The 25,253-nt window shown below is 34.6% G+C and overlaps 1 protein-coding gene across 1 annotated transcript in view; it reads right to left on the reverse strand.

Annotated features, from left to right (window-relative positions):
• RYR3 (ryanodine receptor 3) overlaps nt 1–25,253 on the reverse strand; it is a 256,319-nt gene that overhangs the window by 50,590 nt on the left and 180,476 nt on the right. Inside the window, exons 59-71 of the mRNA XM_068946291.1 lie at nt 23,911–24,026; nt 23,528–23,595; nt 22,638–22,759; nt 17,355–17,404; nt 16,696–16,756; nt 15,408–15,646; nt 14,315–14,396; nt 10,232–10,362; nt 8,082–8,402; nt 6,259–6,499; nt 4,918–5,005; nt 4,720–4,812; nt 1,911–1,931 (exon numbers count right to left, since the gene is read on the reverse strand). Coding sequence (XP_068802392.1) covers nt 1,911–1,931; nt 4,720–4,812; nt 4,918–5,005; nt 6,259–6,499; nt 8,082–8,402; nt 10,232–10,362; nt 14,315–14,396; nt 15,408–15,646; nt 16,696–16,756; nt 17,355–17,404; nt 22,638–22,759; nt 23,528–23,595; nt 23,911–24,026 — 1,633 coding nt within the window. The remainder of the gene's footprint in view (nt 1–1,910; nt 1,932–4,719; nt 4,813–4,917; nt 5,006–6,258; nt 6,500–8,081; nt 8,403–10,231; nt 10,363–14,314; nt 14,397–15,407; nt 15,647–16,695; nt 16,757–17,354; nt 17,405–22,637; nt 22,760–23,527; nt 23,596–23,910; nt 24,027–25,253) is intronic.

Consider the following 25,253-nt stretch of genomic DNA (forward strand, 5'->3'; position numbering starts at 1 on the left):
TTAGTAATAAACTTATTCAGCTCTATCAGGACAGTAAAAATATTGTAAGTTTGAGGCTAAAACAATAGTCTGTGAATGTATAATCAAATGATATCTTAGCAAAAATATTATTTTTATTCAACTTAATCCATATTAAGCCATTGATCTTTTACAACTATCTATTGCTATTCAGCATGACAAAATACACAGTATCATTTATTATTTCAGCAGATAGAGAAGTATATCTGGTAAGTCAATAGTGAGTGAGCATCAGTATAGTAAATTTTACATCTTTTCCCAGTACTGTTAAGAGGAGGAGAAAGTCTGGAAGTCTGGATAATCCAATAATAAAAAATTCAAACTCTCATCAGTATAATCCTTTCCATCTTTTTTCCCCCCAAAATATGTATGAGAGAAATTATGTTTAGAAATAGAAATGAAAATCAAGACACCACTGAGAAGATGCAGCACATCATTTACAGATGTATTTTTCCCACTGTATAAGATATTAGTGTTTCGTCTGAGACAGCCTGAGAGAAAACCAGAGTTAGGCTCATGTCTCTCACCAGGACCCATTTTGAGAACCTAGCTGTAACGCTCACAAATACTTAGGGCTTTTTTCCTTTTTATTATATAATACCATAAATATATAAATACACCTACATGAATATGCATTCGTAGTCCAAACTTAGGTTATCATTGTGCCATGTAAAATTAAAAAACTAAAATCAAAACTATGTAATTATGGTAAAATAATAATAATAATAAAAACAAACAGAAGAAACAGTTCGGCGTGGTTTAATTTTTCTTCTCTTGATTGCTGTCATTATAACTTTGTTTTCTTTTCTCGCTTGAAGCAATCTAATATGTCTCCGTTTTGGCCTCAAAGTGTTAAAGCTAAGCTATAATTAATCTCTCTCTTTATATCCTGCTATATCCATATCACATAGTAAAGAAAAACGGATGCAAGTCAATGAAGAATGAAAGACTGTATCACTAAATAAAGCATTAAGCACCTTCACTAAATAAAGCATTAAGCACCTTAGACTCTTGAATACCTACACAGACAAATAGCAAATTGTAATTGAAAATTCCAATTGGGTGAAATATGTAGATGCTGTGCAAAAATGCCATACATTGGTATGTATACATGGCACACATTAAAGGTAAGTAAACAAATGAGGTTAATTTCATTTTATCTATTAGGGATGACCACAGAAGTAAACCATTCAAGATTTTTCCTAATATAATTAAAAGAAATGTATTCTATGCAATCAAAATAGTCTCAAGGAAGAGAGTTAAAGAGAGGAAGAGAGAGAGTTTCTTGAAGAAAATACTAACATACTAAATCCTTGAATAAACACAAATTTTCAAATAATATGTATTACATATTACAAAGGGGCGCAAATCAGAATGTTCGTTCATTCCCTCATGAAGTTAGGGCTGTGCTGATTGCAATACAAGTTTGGATTATATGACTGCCTCAGACTTCTGTAATTGGCCTATCCAAACGTTTTTTTGTAATAGATGCAAAAATTTAATAATGAGGGCCAATTAAATATAATTTTGGTAGGATAAGCAAGTATTTAACAACTCAGGTTATAGATCCAGGAATACATTCATTTAGATTCCAACGTTTACTCAGTATTGCTTGAAAAACTGCCCATATATGTACTACATATTTGTAACGTACATGTGAATGTATACATCTTAGTTTTTCATACAAATCAGCTGTAAAACACGACAGGGAGTCATTACATCTTAAAACTGCTATTTTATCAAGCAGCCCTTGAAGAGTTGAAAAAAATAACAGATTAGTGAGGTTGAATGAGTTTAAATTCTCCATTTCAACACTTCTTCTATCACAAATCTGCTATTTCACTTCATTCTAAGTTATCAGTCTCTCTTAGACTGAAAGTTCTCTAACTTACCATTCCCCTCCGAGCAATCTGCTGCCATTTTTTCAGAAAAGAAAAATTAAAAAACTTGGCTCAGCTTATAGTACATTTATTTGAATAAAGATTTACAAAGTTAATATTGTATAATCAAAATATAATCTGGATCATATTGATTTTTTGACTGTAACAGTGAATCATTTGTTACCACTGCTATTAGCTACAAAAAAAACCTTATAATCCTAGTGCTTCATTGTCTGCATAATTTTTATATATAAGGCATATAAAGATATAGAACCTTCCATGCCTGATATCCTGCCTTACACATTAGTAATATCACTATCTCCCATATCGGCGGGGGGGGGGGGGGGGAAGAGAGAGGGAGATGGAGAGGGAAAGTTTCAGTTGTAAGGCAGATAGTTGCTTAAAGCAGCTTGAAACCAGCATGGGACTTTACTCTTTTCAAAGAGACCCCAAGCTGTTCTGTCTATTAGCAGCCAACATTCACATACTCATTTATTTATACATTCTCACGTGTGATAAATACTTCATGTAATGACGACCATTAAACATAATGTGATGAACTAATAATGAAGAAGGAAGTGTTAAGTGCCTTGTTATAACAAGGCATTATAAAAATAATGCTCCCTAATGCAATTTACTCTATGAATTATTCCTTGAAACTATAAGTAACAAACTTTACAATAAATCCTGAAATTCAGTTACTTAAAGAATTTCTTGTTTATTCTAAATTAATCTTAAAAAAATTCATTTAGATCTATGCTTTAATGAATGCACTGGTTTAACAGCACTTACATTATATATTACGAAATGTTATCAATTTGCCAGTTAGAAATCACACATAGAAAACCAACACAGCACTTCTAAAATAGGCCTCATGTATAGTTTCATGCTATTAAAGTCATCATGAAACAAATGTCTGTCTAAACCAAACAGTTGTTCTGCAATCACTCCTGCAGATATGGTACCATATTAACAAAATATTCATTCATAACCAGTAAAATCCATTATTTTTGTTCCTGCGTTAGCAATAACCATGTACAATATCCAAAAGCACCGTGACATTACTCACTGCTTTACTTACAAAAATATTACATATATATAAAAACTTATAACCCCTGTTTTGCATATCTATACAAAGAAAAGCATATTTACATATGCATTTACATCCATCTGTGTAAATTTATATTGTTTAAATATACACAAGAGGTAACTGAAAATTTAATCTCAAAAGTAAACCCTTTCAAATTTACATTATATAGTTTCTTGATGTTGAATTCCTGTGATTTTATTCAAATCAGAGCAGTATTAGGGATATGTATTCTTTGTTTTATGAATTTTTATTTTATTTTATTTTGCCATTCCTGCAACGCTAGAATGGCTAAAGCACAACACTAACAGTTCACATCATTTTCTCAGTATTTCAGTACAATACAATTGAGATTAAAAAATGAATCATTTGACTTTAATACATCATAGTATTAAAAAAAAAACAGACCTAATTCTTTGCTCCTCAAACTATTTCTAATGTACAAATGTCAAAGTGCATGTATTATATGTATGTGCAGTGATCCCTACAGGATAAACTGCAGAGCTATGTGATAAAGTATGTTAGTGCACAATTCATCCTCACCTCACCTGGACTGTGCTCACCACTCATCTCAATACTAAAAAATTATATAAACACTTCAGATCTATCACACAATTTCAAGCATCCGCTTTTTGAAAACAAGCAAGATACATTAAAAAATTTCTTTTCTCCAAATATGCAATTCTCCATAGAGTCTAAATCCTCATGCAGCACCAGTCATGAACTAGTGACAAGCAGACAAAGTAGTATTTTTACTTGTAAACTTTCCAACACATGGCTTTTCCTCAAGCATTTTTCAAAACTTTAAACTCAAAAATTATAATACAAAAGAAGTAAACATGTTTTTTCAGAAAGTTAAGAAATGTTAATGGCATACCTTTTTTGACTCTGTGCAGTCTAAGGTTGGACTCACAGTAGCTAAGTTACAGAAGCAAAATACAAGGAAACACAAAACAATAAAACCTGCCACTTCCCTGAAACGCTTTTAGAGCAGGATTTCTCACGTTATAATTATGAATAAAACAGCAGGTCCTTTGCTATGGTCACCAGTGCTAACCTGGAATTACTTTAACTGCCTTGTAGATTTTTTTTGAACGAATAAGGCATTCTTCCTCAGCTAATGTCAATGAGACATTTTTACTATGACAACATGCATTTTCTCCATTATACAGGTAAAAATGTATCCTGCAGTCATCATGTCGGAATCTTGTGATATTGAAAATGAGTAAAAAAAAGGAATGCATGTGGTTATTAATAAGCAACAAGACAAATAGTGAACATATTGTACACTGAACGTATGTATGCCTGAAGAGTTATAAGTAGAGGCAGCATCCCTCCATCAAAGTCAACAGAAAAATACTGACTGGCATCCACAAGATCAGATAAACAATATTTCATTTATTTTTCACAAAATAATCTACCTGTAATTTTTTTTGAAAGACCACACACCGCTTTTACAGTACATATTCTTTCATACGTGTAACCTTTTCAAAGCAAAACCTGTATTTTAATCTTGTTTCTTTGACTATTTGACAAACATTTAGCCATTAAATCTAAGGTAAATAACTTTTTTTTTGCAGAGTAGCTTTCACATTTATCACCAAGAAGCAACACTATTTTTCATTTCTTCTATCAGCAAATCAGCAGCAATCTGGTAGACTTTCAGAGTTTTCATAGAATGTATTAAACAGCTACTGAAGATTTAATTGATCTGAAAACTTATTATTAACTTACTTTAGACATCTTGCTCTTGGTGTCTCCTGTTAAAAATGCCAAATTGTTGATTTCATTCTGAATCACAAAATTTTGTTCTTCTCTTTTGAAATTCTAAAAACAAAAGAAAAATTACTAGAAGTTTAATTTATCTGTATGTACCACATTTACATTTACAGATAGAATAAAATAGAGGAAAAAAAACATATCTCATCTTACATGTGATTTACACCACAGGATGAAAACTTCAGCTACCATTCGAAAGAGTTCATCAGAATCGGCGTCTGGTTTCTTTAGCCAATTGGCTCTGATTACAAAAATAAGAGAAATTTAAAGTAAAACAAGTGAATATAGATATTAGCACTCCAATTAGCAGATTGGGTTATATTTTTGGAACTTAATTAGAATCACTTCAATTTTCCATGATCGTGGTTACAAAGACCATTTTTCATGGCACCTCAACCAGTTTCCAACAAAATTCCTAATTTTTGCCTACCCCCCTTTCCCACATTGCCAGTACACATTTTTGTGCCTATTTCTGTGGACCAGACTAGAAAAAAGACCTGACTAGAATATGCTCTTTTGTAAAGTATTTCTCTCTCTCCTTTTTTTTTTTTTTTTTTTAAGTGACAAGATAGAAACTGTGGTTGAACAGAGACAACTATAATGGGAAGAGGAGGAAGAGAACAGACGCATGAATGGGTGGGTAGACTTGAAGGGAGTTTCTAGCTGGATTTCTCTATACTTTAGTTAATTCTATGTTTTTAAAACTGCAAGTGTTCCCTTGCAAACAAGCTCTGGCATAGTAACGTCCTGAGTTAACCTAGAAAGAGCAATAGATTCTCAGTGTCAGTTCACAGCATAAATGATAACGCATGCAAGGAAAATGCGTCTAGCTAGTCAGATGTGTATTAGCATCTAAAAACTGTAAGTGGGCACTGACTGTGTATGAAAGAACAATGTTCCTAAGGATAGGATTAACTCTTTTGAAGAATATGTAGGAGGCATGTTCTGAGACAAAAGAAAGGAAAAGAGTAAGCACAAAATATTCCTTCAGCAAACTGCTGAGGAGAATACCTCACGGTCATTCTAAAGGTAATACAATGTTGTCCAGGCGTTTTTATTCTCCTTCTTAAAAAAGTAGATGATCATCTTTGTAGTATCATCTACAAATACAGCAATTCAACTGAGGTAAGATTATCTTCTACTCCTTCGTTAGCTGTTAAAGATTTAACTATTTTTCAATTTTGGAAAGATATATTCCTGTGTAATGACATTGGGTTGTTGTGATATATATAGTAAGTTTGGTCAGGATATGCATTCTCCATTGTAACACTGCAGATATAATATAATCAAGTCAAAATGTAAAACAAACAAAAAGACATGAGAAAAACAGGTGCAAGTTCAAGGTACATCAACCTATCAGTTAAGGATGTTATAATACTCAGGATCCTATTCTCAGCACAGCATTACATTCATTATGTTCTTTCTGGTTATTTGAACATGGACTCCAAGTAAGCTAACTATTAAATCTGGAGTAAATTATTAGTTTTTACTCACCTGTTGTTGTCTACATAACGTATCAACATTGGATAGAAGGCATAGAGGTCTCGACAAAGAACAGCAAATTCATCAAGAATGAGCAGCTCAGCTTCTTGGGTGTCACTTTTACTGTCTGCTCTCAGCTGTTCCTCTTCCATCACGATCTTTATAGCTTTCTTCTTCAATTTATCCAATGTCGGAATAAAGTGAGTTTTCAGTAGATCTGGTCTGGCTTTGCTGATGATGGGTTGAGCATAAACTATACATAAAAATATATATGATCCTACAATTAATGCACAATTGATATTTGAAATCATATTAATATGAACCCTAAAGTTCTAGCACACTTAGAGTACGTAGTGCTCCACGTAGTTCCATTAATAACCATTCATAAAACTATTAATATAGCTTTATAATACCTGTGTGTGCTGAGAGATAAGAACTAGCTACTGAGAATTAGATAGTTACTCAATGTCACAAAATGAATGTATTTTGAGACAACTTTCTGCTCATTTAATAGCTGGCACTCAGACAGACAAAGTAACTCATTATAAACTTTGGTTACTACTGGGATTATTTCAACATATACGCTTTTTTCCTGATATTTCATAAAAAAAATTTACAGGAAGACTGAAACCTTTACTGCAATGCTTAATTCCTAAGTGTCTTGAAACTTAATGGCACCCACGACTCCAAATTAGATACTAAGGCTCTCATCCACTGCACAGGGAAGGTTAGATTGTCAAAATCCAGTATGTTGTATAGAAAGCCCTCTAAAACAGCTACAGGCAAACACCAAGAAAAGATGAAAATTCAAGGAAAAGATGCAAAATTTAAATGAATTCAGGCTTTAATCAATGTCTAGAGCTCATGATCATAAACCATCTCTCATATTTATGTATCCACTTCTTTACAATAAGCTGGAAAGCGGTATTGATCCATTGTGCTCCATGACCTTGTAACTAGAAAATTACCCAGTAATTCACAGTGGAACTCTTATTACTCAAGCTGTTCCAATCCACATTAAAACAAAATTTCTACTTTTGAGGAGAGCGATAGCAAAAGGGAGAAGCGGCCTAGTTGCTAGGATTCTCATCTGGAAAAGCAGAGTTGATGGTCAGGTTCTCATCCCTGCTCCGGTAGAATATTTATTGGTTTATGTAAAGTGAATCCGCTTAACAAGGTCTTGGGACAGCTCCATACTTGACTAATCAAAGTATCAATGCAAAAAATACTCTGAGGAAGAACTATTCGAGTTCAAAACTAGGCAGGCAGAGGAAAAGACCGAGATTAGGATTTAAATCTGATATTCAGGATGAATGATCATCACTAGGCTCCTTCTCCTGCCCTTGTTTTACATGGGAAAGGGCATGCTCAGACCACACCAACTGGACCAGTTATCCAAAGATGAGTGCCATATAGCTCAGAAATATAAATACTTTATAGAGTTCTATGTGTATGGCCCGGCAAAATTGTGGGTGCCTAGTGTCATGCTCACAGCAGCTGACACACCAGAGTATCGATATTGTTAGGCCAACAATCCTTAATTAATGGAGCGTCTTCAAGGTCAGGCAGAAATTTGAGAATCAATGTTTTGGATGTTACCTCTCCGTATCTGTTTGCAGTGGTGCTCACGATACATGCATAAAAACAAATAATAAACTTTTTAAAGTTAAAATTGCTTTCTTGCATTGTTACTTTTCTACTTGTTAAAGGAGTTCTTCCTGTTGTTTTTAGTTAAAATTTATTTTTATTATTATATCACTCAGTAATATGATAAATTGCAGCAAAGTAATTACACATTATTAGATACAATTACTTCTAAAAAATATTTACAGTACCTGCAATTCTCTTCATCCAAGATGCTTCATCTATTCCCAGATTGTTGTTGATGATTTTCAAAATGTTTCCCAGAATGGTGCTCAGATGCTCAGATGTTATCATAGTACAGCAGGGCCCAGCACTTTCAGGCATACTTTCAGACCCTCTTTCCCACCAGTAAGACAAATAGTTGCATAGCATAGGTAAGATAACCTCAATTACATGAGGCATTTCAGTATACCTGGCACCAGACTCTGCTAAATCATTAATTTCCTTCATTAGTCCATCCAACTGAGGGATCTCTGGACACATCTCTTCTACCGTATCAGGCATACCTAAAACTGCATGTTAGGGCAGAAAAGGAAAAGTTTAATTAACAAAATGAAGAGAGCATCTACAGTCATCTATTTTCAAACCCTGAATACAAATAACACAATAAATAATCCTAAATACAAATTGTCACTCCGGTTTCTCTCTGCCACCATCTTGGTCAGATTATAGTAACATTTTGGGACATGCACAAGTCTCTCATCTCATAAATTAAGCCTTGCCGATGATGTGCATACAGCACTGATGAAGACAATAGCAGTCACAAAGCTTAAAAGGCAAAGTTCTTCCCATATGCTCATTCGCAGCTATCTCATGACCAGACTAACTGTGTAAAAACTATGTAAAAATGCAGGACTGAGATCTTATAACAATATTAAATAAACTCTGGCCATTGCTTTTGTAATCATTCACAACTTTGATGTCCACCTGCAAAAGTTTAAATCCACCCCAAGGATCAGGAAATAAACAAGTTTTGAGTAATATTGCAAACAGCTCATAATTATGGGTAAGATAAAATTCAAGTGTACCCAACTCAGATTCATGCTGACCTCTTCCTGACCACTCTCCATGAAAAGTCTTAACTACAGTTGGTTAAATTTCAGTAATGGTGACTTAACTATTGAAACGTAAAGTATAAGGAGTGAATACATTTATTTGGAAACCAGGTAGACAAGTTGTTTTTCCTAGCCACAGCATTTTCTGTCCATTTCCTGAAACTTCTGCCTAATTAGACCATTCAAGAACAGTCTCTTTCATGGTTTTTCTAGCTTCATCCTTCTGAACTCTCAGATTACATTCAAATATAAGGTGAGGCACAGAGCATTGCTTGCAGTCATGCACTTCCATCCCTCCTTCGTAATATTTTCCCTCAAAGATAACAAGCTTAGTTTGAGATTTTTGGTCTACAGTGTTAAGAGCTGAAGGAGCTAAAATCACCCACATCAGAGAAAAGCTGCTCCCCCTCCATGCTTCCCCTCAATCCCAGCCAAAAAAAAAAAAAGAGCTAGGAAAGAATTTCAATTCTCAGAGGCTGTTATTAAAAAACAAAGAGTTCCTATTCAGCAATTTATAACTCCTCATAATCTAATCCTAGCCATTACAACAAAATTCTTCCACCATTGCTGCTTCTGTAAGCTTGAACTATCAGTGAGGAAGGTCTAGCGCATACTTTTCCCTAATGGCTTTTATCTGGAAGAATAACATTTGATGCAGTAGGGAACCTATCTATTCCTCCCCAAACCCCTCGGAACATCGATGGAATTTCCAGATCTTATTTTGGCAGGTAATGACTCTTACATGGCTCAATGCCAGCGATAGTTAGTCAAGAGTTAACTGGGAGAGAAGCAAGTTAAAAAAACATTAGTAGAAAGACTCCTGCTTCTTTGAGTAAGGTTTCATGTAATCAGTTTCTGTTGGAAGTTCCCTATATACAACTGCACTGGAGTACTGGATAAGACAGCGTATGTATTTTCCCGGATCACATAAATAAGGAAGAAAATGCACCTTTTTCATGTTGCCAGCAAGAACAGATAATTGTACAATTTTCTAAAACATTTTGTAATGTGGATGTGAACTTAGACTAAGCTTCAAATGTTACTGTATGCAACATCAGAAAAGAATTCAAACAACATGTTTAGAAAGATATTCACACGTGCTAGGAAAAAGGGAACGATATTAACACAGTCTCAATAAAGGAGAGCAAGGCTAAAATGACAAGTAATGACAGACTATTAGTGGGATTTATTTACTGAGTCACATTTTTTATTACAATTTCTTTCTATTATTTGGAGAGAAGCAAACATCTGTTTTTGGTTGTTATTGCCTGAGGAGCAGTACTTACTGGCTCTTTCTCTTGCACTTTTTGTGTTGAAGACAGACAGAGTATTGTAATGGTTGAGAGAAGGTTCAAGGAATGCTACTGGAATGGCTGCTGCAAGAGATGCTAAGCACTCACCAAGTGCTGGGCGCTGCCTGTATATGACAGATAATAAATGTTATCTGAGAGGAAAAGCTATTCACTAGGCTATCAATATCTAGCATGCACTATAAAGTAGCATTGACACTTATTCCTGATTCAGTTTATCATTTTTAACATACCAGGAACTACTCAACAATTTTGAAAAATTGTTTCTTGCGTAAACAAAACTATTGGAAATTACAGTGGCATAGGAACCCAGTAAAAAACAGACAAGTCCCCTTGCCCCCAAGTGTTTCATATTAAAGGTTAACTGTTCCTCAAATGTTGTTCAGAAGACAAGACATGTGGTGGCTGTAGCATTCTGGATTAATGAAGAAAAATCAGCAATTAAAATTGAAAGCAGTGTCAGAAAAGACAGGATTTGGAAAGATACCAATATCAGTAATTAATTTATCACATTCCTGACCACTAAATACTGAAATAGTTTGGCTCTACACATGGTTAAGTCCTAAACAATTCTTTAGAAAAAATCTGTATTTCATTTTAAAATGAGTATGAAATGTTGGAATGTACAGAACAGCATTGCAAACTGAGAGGCTGTAGAATGCACATGCTTGGAAATTTTCAAAATTACTAAACAACAGTCCTGTTGGGAGTCTTTCAAGTCATTCCTTCCATCTCATCCTTAATTGCCTAAATAAATTTTGATTTCACAATCATGTAAGAATGTAAAGGATATGCAAATATATAGCTCTCCAACTTTTTCTTTGCAGGAGAGACAGTGGATATTTTTCAGACTATGTAAACAAATTGGCAAAAACAATGGCCTTATTGGATTGAAAAATGTTATGAAAAGTATTTATGTTCATTTGAGTGTATTATAGAACATGATATATACAAAATTACTCTGTTTCAAGGGTAAGCATTCATTTATTCTCTCTAGAGAATTACTTTCACAACTGTCGTGCATGGGTGTATGTGAGATCAAGTAGAATTTCAAAAAAATCTTCTACTATAAATTTAGGAGATTTCATAAAATTCCCTAAAAAGGAAACCTTATTACATCTTTGCCTGCCATTGGATCAAGAAGAAAAAACTTGGTACACATTAAAAAAATTTCAAAAGACTAACATCAAACCCACAGAGGCTATTTAATCATATGAATGAGAATATCAAAATGTGTACCCATCTTTCTAGAGAGAAGGAGGATACCAGGAAGTTGAAAGAAGAACAGATATACGTTTAAACAACAAGGATAAGAAAATTGCTCTGGCTAAACAGATATTCTCTGTCACGTGGAAGCCCTGAATGAGAGAAATCAACGGAAAACAGCCTATAACTTTGCAAGACAGAAATTAGAACAGATACGAAGAGAATTTCAGAGCAGATAGTCACTAATATAAAAAGCAAATAAAGGAAGTAAACTATGAACCAATAAATATGCCAGGGAACTGAGTGATTCAGTAGACTACCATGAAGTAAAAGACACTTAAAGAAAAACTAAATTAATTTTTAGACACAATATGTTAAAGATGACAACTGGAAGCATTAGCTTGAAAGCATGGGGATGAACTGTCAGAGGCTGGTGTGCCAGTCTTGGAGGGAGTGGAAAAAACTTGCAATAACCAAATCAATCAAGATGTTGAAAAATCAAAGCAAGATAAAAGATACCACGAATTGATGGTAATTAGGAAGAAGCATTCCCTATTATATCATTGTTACAACAGACTTTTTTGAATCTTCTCCAAAGCCTTCATTATGAGCAGTCTCAAACAGGTCACACTGAGGTCTTAAACTGAACTATCTGGATAGCCAGTATGACTGAATACCACAATTCATTTTTTTATTTATCCACATACCTAACAACCATAAATGTGCTGTGATTTCATAACTTAGGCAGGAGTTAAGTTTATATTTCTTATTATTGATATAGATATTTGATAATTTGTGCTAAAAATCCTTTGGAAATGTGTTTCTCTAAACTATTAGTTCCAGGAGAAAATCAAGGTGCCTTACAGGGACACCCAACTTTTGAGTGCTGGGAACAGGGAATTTTCGAGCCCAAATTCAGGACCTAAGCAGTTTCCCATGCAGTGAATGGGAGGAATTAGGTACTTGAGAATGGGACTCATAATGGCCAGAAAGCCGATAGCAATAGCACCACATCTACCTGTAGAGAACTAGCGCTTGCAGTACTCAGACTGCTACATTTTCTAAATTCAGCCCCCAAAATTTATCAACCACACAGACAGAGAAGAAAGGTTCAACACTAAAAATCATAAACATCTCAAACACCCTAAAAAAGATAAACACTTTTAGTACAAAGGAAAAATTCCCTGAAAATGAAAGTCTGTCACAACAGGGCAGAAGCAATCCAAACTAGTATCAGTTCTGAGTCCCAGTAGCAGGGAGTCTTGCAGAATCACCTGAGCTCTTTCAGCCATGGAAAGTGATTTTTATGTATGAAAAATGAACCATGCTTCATGCTACAATGGAGGGTAAAACCTCTCAATGTCTCTGCCAAGTTCACTAGGGAAAAAAACTACGTTTTGATCCTAAATCTGAGGGATGGAAGTGATCAAGGCAGCGCAACCATGCGCTTTCACATTTTCCTGAAATACTGAGCAATACATTTGAAATTCTGCTTCCCACCTAGACACTGAGACCTGCCTAAAGTAAAGAGCCTGAGTAAAACTAGTGACATAAACTAAGTGAAATCCACAGCTGGAAACCTCTCACACAGCCTTGAGAGACTAATTCATTTCCTTTTCTGACCCAATCACTCTTTCTTTCCAAAAAAGGAAAGGTGATGCTACTAATACACGTTTAATAGAATTGTCCAGAGTTTATAGACCTGCCAATGAAGGTGGAGGCCTAGGATGTAAGATCATTTCATCCAGAGGCAACTTCAAACATAATCACTTTCTGTTTCCTGTGAGAACATCCTGACTCAGGATGAGCAGGCATAAGGCTCTTTCTATTTCTTCTATCAGATTTGTGTAAAAGTTTATTTAAGATTTATAAGTTTATAGAGGAGCAAAGCAAGAGCAATAACTTTGTAAGCTTTGATGGATGAGTGAATGTGCACATATGTGAGGATGAGCTTATGCACACAGGTATATGCCTGAAGAGTGGGAGGAAAGAGGAATTGCATACCAGACTGCTCTTGCATTTTGCATTAAAGAATTACTGAATAAACTCTGCAAAGAAGGAAATGGAGCCTAATGTTCCTCCTCCTAGGCAAAGGCTCTCCTAACTGGACTACAGAATCATATTTCTTCCAGTTTAGACTCTCAGGTCCTGTGAATTTTTAATTTTTAATTATAAGGCTCATGTAGAATGCCTAAAATGAGGCCTTCAGAAGAATAAGGAAGGGTTATGATCGCCTCTGCTCCTATCTTGTGACAGACAATCAATTAGGGATCCCTTTTACGAAGCAGCAGATGTGGATTTGAGCCTCTTCTAACGGAAGAGGGCCTGAATTTGTATTTTGGAGAGTATTACAGCTATTAGATTCTTAAAGGAATTGTAGGCACCACTCTCTAAAATGCAAGTAATTGTGATTTCCTGTATAAAGACAGAATCCCTACATATACTCAGGTGCCTTTGGATTTTATGCTCAGGACAACTATTTTGTAGATGTGAGAGAGACACTTAGGTACTCAGTCTACTTACCCCAGCACTGTCTCTCATAACACGTAGTAGGCAGATTCTGGGATCAATAATGGTAACTCCTGGAAAAATTTAGCTTTCCCAAAGGGAAAAACTAAGCTTCCTGCAAACACTCAGTCATTAAAGCAGGGTAGGATGTTCGCTTTTGTTTGATTTGGGGTTTTTTGTGGGAAACTGGACTCTTAAGATTTAGGCAACTGCGTTCCACCTAAAATATATTTTAAACATGCTTATTCTGCTTCAGATTCACCTTTCATTCAAACTGCTTTATTAGACCAACAATACATTCCTGAACTAGAGAAAACCATATATGCCAAGTTTTTCATTCAATACCTTTCAACATAGATGTTCTTCCCAGTCCCGAGGGAGTAGAGGCTACAAAGAATTCTGTAACATGAAACTTGTACATCACCCACTAGAAGAAAAAAGTAAATTGTCAGTATCTGTTCATCTAAAGGTCACTTCCTGAATCTAAAACAAAACATACGTTACGGAATGTGGTAAATGGTGTTTAAAATATTTCGTATATATATTGCAAAACACTTTTATACTGCCAATACTGCACACCTATATTATTTATTTACAATTTCTCCAGTAGCCATCGTGTCATCTATACTCATCCCAGAACCTAACAGATCATCTGACATTCCAACAGGCCAGCAGATAATTGTTAATAAAATATTTCAAAGTATCACATTTGCAGAATATAATTTTAACTTAAACCACAGCAGTCTGCTTGTGTAACCTCCAGGCACTTGATTGAAAGGCTCCTAACCTTATAGAAAGTCTTTCCATAGCTATCAATGTTTTAATTGTCTTCTACATTTGAACTGTGATTCCGCGAATGTATATGAGATTTCAGTTCAGTATATTCCTGAACCTCAAGGAGACATTTCAGTAATAGGAACTACTTACTTCTTTTGTCATTAGCATGTTCAAATTTTAAAGATGTTAAAAAGTAAAGAAACTTTAAATTAAAAGAAGCTAAAATGACTTTCCAATGCAAGAAAAACTACAAGGAAGTAATAATGGGAGTTGTCTCATTTTAATCTAATGAGGTGAAAATATGTAACAAAAATAAGTTACATTTTATTTTCTATAGGAATCCTTAGTGTTATTATCAATGCAGTAGATAGAAGAACATTTAAGGGGAATTCATAATTTCCCTCTCATAATGTTTGGGAGATATATTGCACACAATCAACTTGAAAATTACTGAGTAGTATGTTTAAATATGAAATAAAGTATTCTAAATTCCGTTAACATCAAAATATTAAAAACAAAATGCTGCTAATTTCAGTTTTAATTCTGGTAATATTTAAGTGTTGAAAATAGAATTTCATCTTTTACATTCATACATTCATTATTAAAAGTGATTGTAGTATTATAACATAATAAACTCTGAAAAAGAAAATTCAAGACTTACAAAGTAAATCAACTCCAAACTGATACTGCGAAATATGTTCAAAAATTGATGTTAAGATAGGTAACAATGCTACCGTAGTGTAATTAATATTCTGTGAAACACCCTTGATCTGTGTTCGTGAATGGGTAAATTTTCCAAGTTTAAGATTTTCTGATGTTTTTTCCAGATCTTCAGCTGCATTTTCAAAAAAAGCACGCAATCCAGCTTTAACTAGCTCAGATCCCGATTTCATAACAGTTCTGAAAAACAGTAGAGGGTAAAATTAATTTTGCATTAATCTTCAATATATGTACAGATATATACATATACATGTTGCTGACACTCAACTAGTCTTTGAAGATACGGGTGTATATCAGTGAACTTTACATTATGAACTGAAAAGTACAGCTATATCTACACAGCAGTATAGGCAACAATTAACTTGGAATATTTCACAAAATAATAACAACAAAGAACTTCCACAGTCTTGTACTCTTAGTTTTTTGTGATCTGCCTCCAAATATGACAGCGTCCTTTCAGCAAACGTCACCGCTCCTTTCATAGGTGGTGAGAAAATTCCTCTGTATAACATGCTCAGGAAAGGTAAGTCTTAACTTCTAAATGCTTATGGGCTAGGTATCCAAGACAGGGTACATGCTTAGTTGTATTCAAAGCACCCTATATCTAGAAAAGGCAATCACAATGTGAGCATCACAGTCCCATTTCTCAATCTTTTTGTACATTTCTCCAACAGCTTCCTGAAATTTTTCTGCGCTGTTATTCACAAGTTCAGTGCCAGGCTGCTGTATGACACAACGAGGCCAGAAAATAGGTCCAATAGGAAGATTATGCTGGTCCTCAATCCTATGTTTGAATGTTCTTAAGCATTTTAATGGTAATCAGTAAAAGCCAGCAAAATGTAACTATGCCCATATATTAATACCTTCTGCACACTTCTAATCCCAGATTTTCAACTTTGCACTAAACTTTCCCAGTATCTACAAGTATCAATACCTGCAGTTCCAAAGTTTGTCATTTATATTTCCCAATAAAATCTTCAAATGCCAATAGAACGGGTGGCAGAAGTTTTCTATGTTTTCATATTTAATGATGGAGAACAGAAAACAGTGAATGAAACCCTACATCTGCTAGTACTGAGGTCACCGAGGTATCTATGCTGCTAACAGCATTCAATACAAGTAAGGAATAAAAAAATACAGAAATAGCCACAGCCCAACTGCTCCTCGAGAGCTCTGTGAAACAGATAGTTTGTACCTGGTACTGACGTGCTGAAATTTTGTAAACCTACCGTGTGTCGAGAGACTGAGCTAAAATGTGCAGGCAGCTCACCATTGTAGCAGAATCACTACCTGTTTTAAAAATATAGCAAAAAAGATATATTATGAGACCATAATAATATAGGAAATGCAGGACAGTCTAATCATTACAAAAATGATACTATTGGAGATGCAGAGGTTAAACAAGACATAAGATAAGTCTTCTCCCTCCAGTCACTGGAGTGAGAGTTAGGTCTACCTCTAGATCTAACTTTCTATTTTGTAAGTCTATTTCTACACAACTGAAAATAACAACCAGTGTCTGCCTATGGCTCATTTTCATCACTTGACTCCACAACATTTTGAATGTGGTTTTGAATTTTAAATCTTGTAGTATCCACCTTTCTTTCAAAACTTTCTTACCAGTAGCTATGAAAAGGTATGGGTTTTTTTTCCCCTTGACTCTCCCCTAAAGCTTCTATTTATTCAAGCACCAACAGTTTACATATTCTATTACCTGCTACCTTCAGAGGCACGTTTGACGCTCTCACTAATTACACTGGAAGTAGTAATCTTCATTTCATCATTGTTTTATGGAATTTTGCCCATAGTGTGTGACAAGTTTCAGCTACTATAGAAACATTACATATTCTTCATATTTTTAATTTCGAGATCTTTCTTAACAACTTACCAAAAAGTGAAATCCTATGTCTAACAAGAGCAGCTAGTTTGCAGAACAAGCTGAAGTAGAAAAGGAAGAAAACAGCAAGACAAGACAAAACAAGACAAAGATTAAAGATTTGCTTAGAATATGAGGTAGAAAAAGAGTAAGACTATGAAAGAGAAAACACTCCATAGTTCCCAGAAGGTATATTTTGAATTATATATAACAATAATCGTCAGTCTAGTAACTGCATTAAGTAGCATAACCTTTGAAGCTTACACATTCGCCGGTTCTTTAAGATTCTCTAATTCAGAAATGACTTGAAACATGAGATTTTCTTTTAATTACAGCAGTTTCCTTTATATATTATACGGTCGGATCATTCTTTATGGCTAGAATTTTTTCTGAATAAAAATTTTTTTGCAAGAAATAAAACTGAGCAACATTTTTGTGTTTTGCTTGTCACTCTACAGCAAACTAATGTCATCAAACTTCATATAATTTAAAATAGAGAAAATACCCTTGGCAAACATTTCACCACCTGTGTTTAGCCATTGCTGATAGGTAAAACTAATCCTGAAATAATTACAGAACAGAAGAGTTTCTGACAAATATGTCAGGAGCTTGTATGCCTAACTTTTAACTATGAAGATAATAGGATATATAAGCGAAAGAAAGCATCACCAACTTTCTAAAGATAAAAGGGCTATCATATTTTCTAAAAACAAAGACATCTAGGCAGACGTACTTATTTGTGATACATTTTGTAATTGGAATTAGGATAATATATGATAGTATTTTATGTTATACAGTAATTCTATAAATATATAACATATATTAATGTTATGTAAGTATAACAATGTAATATAAAATAACATAATGTAACCTAGCATAATTGGAATTGATATGGTCTCCTACTAAAAAAACATTAAAGCCCCTTGCCATTTTTAGTATTTTTGTCTTCAGTAAGGAAAAACTATACCATAGGAGGAAAATATTGGTAGTTACTTTTCTCAGCTAAGAATGGACAAAGATTTATAAGACATTTCTGGACTTACAACAGCAGGCATTGAGGCTAGGCATCTAACTTTTTTCATGTGCCTCTAAAGCTATTTTATAAACACCTAATAAGCATCTGTCTAGCTTTATAAATCTGAGCTGACTGACTTCAGGGAAGTTATATGACCATTCAGAGAAGAAGCATGAAATTGCAATGAAATGAAACTTCCATCCTCCTGAACCTGAGCTGCGTTCACTGCTGCTGGAGGACCTAGAACCTTCTTGTGTACTTATATATACTACATCTGAAAGTTAGTAAGGCTGTATCTCAGGAAATTAACATAGTCACTGCTACAAATTAACAGTTATGGGTATGGATAACTGCTATTATAAGGACTAAAACCCACCTAGAAGACAGTATACAAAAGGGAAATGATAATTCAGAGAAAAGCAAAAGTACTTTGGAACATAAAATGGAGGATGGCACCTAGCAAGTTCAGTGCTAGGTCTGGTCTTACTTATCAACAAACAAGTAATTCTGTATTTCTGAAATTTACATCCAACCCTTCAGCTGGAAAAAGCTGCCAATTCTAGTCAATATAGTGAAGGAAAGTGAAGAGAAATCTGAGAACCTGATAGTTTAAATAAGAAAACATGAGAGTAAAATACAGTTTGAAAGATAATAATACAAAATTTCCCACAGAAAAGAATTGGTATCTCTCCTTCAAGGGGGAGAAAAATTTTGGCAATAAAAATGATGGCAGGCAAAATAATAAACAAATTAAATATGAATTTTTTTAGTTAATTGTAGAAAAATGAAATCCTTATTTTTATAAAGACAATATATTATAAATTAAAAGGCAACTTTATGAATTAAAAGGCAACTGTCCTTTTATTAAATTTTCTAGAATTACTTTGAGTCAAATGGCTGATTCTACCTGAATCTGACACAGTATAGAAGGCTAAAAAATTATTAAATCTCAGCAACTTTTTTGGGGAGGGGGGAGAAGGCATTTTGGAGAGAGAGACAGAACCCCAAATTACCCCTAAAAAGCTGCATAATGGTATTGTCACATTTTCTGGTATCTGAAAATTCAATTGTGAGACAATTTAAATGGCCCAACAGTGGGATAAGCTTTGGTCAGAAACTGCCTTCAACAATGAAACATAAATCCATTGAAGATTAATCGTTATTTGTTCTGCTGCTCACAGAATTACTCGTTAATGTTCCTGATGCCATCATTTTCACAATGCAATGTTTAGCTTAAAGTGCTTCACCGACAGAAAAAAAATTGCAAATTACATAAACAGAAAGGACAGGCAAAACCAGGAGAACGTAACTTAGTATCAGAAGAACTACATAGTAATATCTTTTAGGCTTCAACATCATCTCCAGAGAGAAACACAGAAACGTATGACACTTGGGAGAGAGATCTGCACACTGAATAAAAATGAAAGCTCTCTTATTAAAACATAGGCCATAGGCTACTACTGGACAGTGTCCCAGGGAGGCATAAAAAACTCAGTTTCTGAGTAAGTCTTGAAAACCACTGAGTGTGACTAGCAATATTCTTTTATATTCCTTCTGCTCCAGCACTAACTAGTTTCCACTACAGACATGTAAAAAAAAGCTTCACTGGCCCATGCCAGACTTCCCTGACTTTCCTTCCTTTGGTTATCAGTCTGACAATGACACAGGCAGATGAGATGTCTTCTCAGTGGATCCTAGTTGACAAAGAGCCATTGAGAATTAAAAAACAGGAAGCAGGATGAGGGACAGCAACCAGCAGCTTCTGAACTCATAGAGAACAGAAGTTAGATCGAGAATTTGAGAATGGGAATTAAGAACCTGGGAAAACAGGCAAGTTATACTAACAAAGAATGAGTAGATAGGATATAATGGACATCAGACATAATGGAAGAAATCAAATAGATGAAAATGCTGCAAAATACATCCCTAAACAATTCCCAACGATCTACTCTCCAAGTATCTCCCAACAACATCACCCCACATATGCCTCAGTCAACTATTAGTTATCCTTTACATTGTTCTAAGCTTCAAGGAAACAGGCAATGGTAAGATATATAGGATCCTTGTGCCCCTTTTTATGACATTCTAGCACAAGGCTACTCAATTTTTTTGGTACATCAGGCAATTTTACTAAAAGCCACACACAAAAACTGGGGCACCACAGAACATGCAACAATTGTCCTCTACTTTCATCGAGAGAAAAGGGTGCATCGTAGCAATTCCTTCAGCAACCTGGGGACAAGCAACAAATATAGAATTTTCTGCAAGAATTTTGGGGATGTCACATATCTCGGACCTCTGACAAGGCCTGGGTAAAACTTTTCTTGTGATAAAATTGGTATTGGAGCCTGCCAGCTAAACAGTACTGTTCTATAATATCTCATTTGCAAATTCAGCTGACAGAAGTCTTAGGCAAAGAAAACTGTATTTTCCTTATCCCTTAAAAATAGTTTAGATTTTCCTAAATAAAAATTCCTGAAAAGAGTTTATACCAGTAGAATGTTTGTATTGTGTCAGAAGTAATAACTAAAGAGCATTCTGATCAGAGAAGAAATAATCATACAGAAGAACGCCTAGATTCTGAACAGGAAGTTTATCTGGACTTAGCAGTGGTGGAGTGAAGGAAAACTATATTGAGTCTCAACAGCTTCTTCCCCAGTATGTTCTTTGTCCTTCATTTTTTAAAAGTATGTTTTTTCCACAGCTGTTAATGCAGCTAGTCCTATGGGGTTGATCCTATGGCATTGCCAAAATTTGCAGGTAGAAAACAGTCCATGAGTATGAGAAGAAATAAGAAAAATGTCTCTCACACGTCAATGTTTAAGAAGCATTAGGATGATACAGTCAAGACAGTGCCAAAAGATATGAACATATTTACATTTGCCATTGGCTTTTCAATAAAAATGCAGTGACACAAGCCAATATTGAGGATAAAAGTCTTGCTTCAGATAAAAGTCTGATACAGTCAGCTGTCTTGCTTCCTGAGAACTACCCATCCTAAATATCAGGAACATAAACTCTACCATTCCAGCTTGGCCTCACAACTTTAATGCATTTTTATGTTGCTGTATATTCTTTAGGACTTTATACTCATTTCAGTGTTTGTTAAATATCATCTGCAGCACAAGGTTCCACAAAAACTGTATAGAGGAACTTGGGACAGGACACTAACATGCTGGAGAACTGCGGTCAGAAGCAGTATTCTACTCGCAGAGAAAGATTTAAATCTTTATTTTTTCCTTATTTTTTTCCTTTTGTGTCTGCAATGAAGAAAATGCTTGCATTACCTTTTAGTGCTCCAAGTGTCTTATGTTAGCCATGTTTGTGCAGTAGTCCAGCTATGACAGATGCTGCCCTCTCTGCTTTATTCCTTCACATAAGAGGACTGCGTTTTGTAAGGCCAGCTGTTATCCTCTAAACATGTGAAATTTTAGTCTACAATTTACTTCTAAAATTCACATGCAGAGAATGTATAGTTTCCCATTTTTGCATATTATCATTCTTGTTATCAGTTTCTCTATTTAGAACAAAATATTAAATTAATTTGAAAAATATTTTAGTGGGTTTTTTTAATCTTCCCTGATTACAAAGCTACTACTATCAATTCTATAGATAAGGTTGACTTGTTTACATTTTGCTAGTAAGAAAACACTTGTCTTTTTGTCTTAGAGTCTAACGTTTAACTTTGAAAGAAACTATGGAAGCTTTTCTGGTTTTGGCCTCAAGTTTGTCCAGAGACGCTTTAGGAATAAGTAACTGCACAGTATAATGTAAGCTGACTGGTTGCCTTCAGTTTACAATGAAGTAAACAGGAGATAACAGTACTAGAGTTGCTTAGCAGGCAGTACTCAAGGCTCTTGGCTGAGGCATCAATAAAGGTGCTAGTCTACATAACCATCAAACACCTAGTATAAGACACTGAATAGGCATCCAGTGGTATCTATTTTCACCAAGAAATCCTTTAAAAACACTTAACTTTTAAATACTCAAAATAAGAATTCTATAAATATTTATCAGAATTTCTACAGTATTATTCAAAGAATAAACAAAACCTCCTTAAATGTGGAAGTGTCTGAAATGATGTGGAAACTTTAATTATACATTAAAAAAATACTAAGATGAAGAATACTATTTACTTACTACCATTCTACTAAAGAATGAAGCAATCACTATCCCTATGAGGAAACTGAGCTTTTGAATTATCTTTTTCTTTAGTCTAAGAAGAGGCCTTTTATTATCTACATAGAATCATCCTGTATATATCTTAATTTTCTACTTACCTGGCTACCATTTCCTTTTCCTTATTTGATGCATATCCACTGCTACTGAGTGTTTTTGTTGGAGAAGACAGGAAGTACAGGCAGTGATTTGTAAAGTACTGATCAACTAATGGTAAAAGAACCTAAGAAATACAGATACAAAACGTATTTTTCACAAAGCACAATGGTAAATGTAGTAACAACGCTCTGATTGCTCAAAGTTCATTCAAAGAATTTTACTTCTGTAATACCTGTATTTTCTTATTTTGTACACTCAGAGAATGAAAATCTTATCTCTTACAATTTTAATTAAAAGTTGAATAAATATAAAAAAAAGTTACACAGATTTATAGTTTGGATCTAATACCGTAGGGTTTAGTCTTCTCAATTTCAACAATCATAAATATCACTGAAACAAGAGGACCCTTCCTCTCTACTATTTACATAACTGTTCAGTACAGATATAAAGGGAGAGGGTTTTTATTAAATCCTAAATGATTCTTACTCCAAACCTGAGTTTTGACAGTATTTGTCTTGTTAGGTGCAAATATATATAACACTGCTATCCATAGGAATATTTATTCCTGTTAATTAAATGATACTACGTACCCCAGTAATATACTGAGGCAAAAATTTTCAGAAATGACTTATATATTAGGCAACAGTATTTCATTTTATGTTATAAATAAGCTGCCTTTTAATTTCTATGTTCCTTCTCATGTAAAAGAACCTTTTCCAGCAATAACTTCTTTTCTGAAATATCTTTCACCAACGTTCCATTCATTACTTAACCATGAGAAAAAGAGGAAAAAGATATTTTCCTTACCTGCAACGCAGTCTAAGATTACAGATTTCTGTGTTACGTATAATGGAACGTGTAAGAACATTACTTGAAATATTAAATCACTTACTTTGGCAAAGAATTTAATTTCTTGGTCATGTGGAGATTTTTCAGTTTTTCCACTGGTTACAATGGCTTCTGCAAGGATACAGTCAGAGCAGACATGAATGAGAATGCAAAGTTGTCAAACAATAAATAACACAATAGCTCTTTGATGATATAGCCTTACAAACTCAGTTTTGAAGAAATACAAATAAAACAGTAAAATCAGTTTAGCAAGTTACAAAGGTCCAAGAATTCAACCCGCAACTGAAAAACAGATAGCTAATAATCAGAATTTCAATTTCTTAAATACAATAAGAATGTAGCAATCACTAGAAATTTAAACATGCCAATGCAAAGGTTTAAATATCAATAAATTTAATGATTTTTGAAACAAAATCTGCAACTTACCCAAATGTGCAATAAACTCTTGAGCAGAGTCAACATATTTTAAAATTTTCTTCAGAAACTTAAATGCAAACCTCTTTTCCATGGATGAAGCATCCAACTCCATGTCATTCAGACCCCTATTTTAAAAAGCATTAAGATAATTGCCACTGATGATGACAGTACTATGAAGCGTTCCAAAAATGCTAAATATTTAGGAAGGCAATAAATCAGCCTAACCAGTAATATACTACATTTATTGTCCTTAAATTGTATAAAAGAAAGACTGAAAGCCAACATGACTTAAGCTACTAAATGAAAATCTAAATATAAGCAACACTCAAACTATCACACTATTCAGAGTATTTTAAAAATTCCACCAGTATGTGCTACTTTCTGCAGATTCATCCTCTGAGATATCTCCAAAGCACCTACCTACATCGCAATTGGTGGTGGGATATCGATCTCTCTGTTTCATGGGGTTATTCCATCCCATGTGAAGGACTTTGCATTTCATTTGCTGAACTTTGCAAGGGTTCTATGAATGGGTTCACAAGCCCGTTTCTCCAGCCCACTAAAGTTCCTTTGAATAGCAGCCCAACTCTCCGACTTATTGACCACTCCACTCCAATTTGGTGTCATCTGAAAATCTGCTAAGGGTGTAATTCTGTGCAGTCATGTAGGTTGTGAATGGGGGCATTTCTTTTCTTTTTTTTCTTTTTGAATTTGAAGTCACATAACTCTACCCATTTTTAATTTTTTCTCTTTTCAAACAAATTTGGTTTTTAAAATTCATTAATTTTTTCCTCTCCACTTCTTCAAGGGTTTTTGTACATTTTCTCAGTTTGTATCTTTTTCATAGTCTTTTTATTCTTGCATTTTGTCCTTCAACACTAAGAGGACTACAACCCTACCTGAGATTTTCAGTTGCTAACTGGGGCACTACACCCAGGATAACAAGTTGGCTTGCCAAGAGAAGAAGTAAGGAACACAATAACATTAAGGGAAACATCTGGTTACTGTAATGACTACTTCGCTTGCTTCTCTACAGATTCTTCAAAAAGCACTACATAGGAAGACACTCCCTTTTCCAGTGGAAGGAAAGAACAACTTGGCTAAACCAGATGCAGAAAGCAGGGGGTTGGGAGACTACAGAGGGGTTGGGCAGTGTGTCAGAGGCAGGAAGGAAGTGAAGAATTGGTAGCCTGTGGCACTGAGGCAAGAGGAAGACAGGAATACAGTTGCTGGACTCGGTGTCATGGCTTAAAGAAAATGGTGCTTTATCCTGAGATTCTTTAGCGTCGGTGCAGAATTAAATTTCGAGAAAAGTCTAGGGAGGATAACTAGAAGACTATACAGTTGAAAAA

The sequence above is a fragment of the Struthio camelus genome, chromosome 5 (assembly GCF_040807025.1).
Source record: "Struthio camelus isolate bStrCam1 chromosome 5, bStrCam1.hap1, whole genome shotgun sequence".
NCBI lineage: Eukaryota > Metazoa > Chordata > Aves > Struthioniformes > Struthionidae > Struthio > Struthio camelus.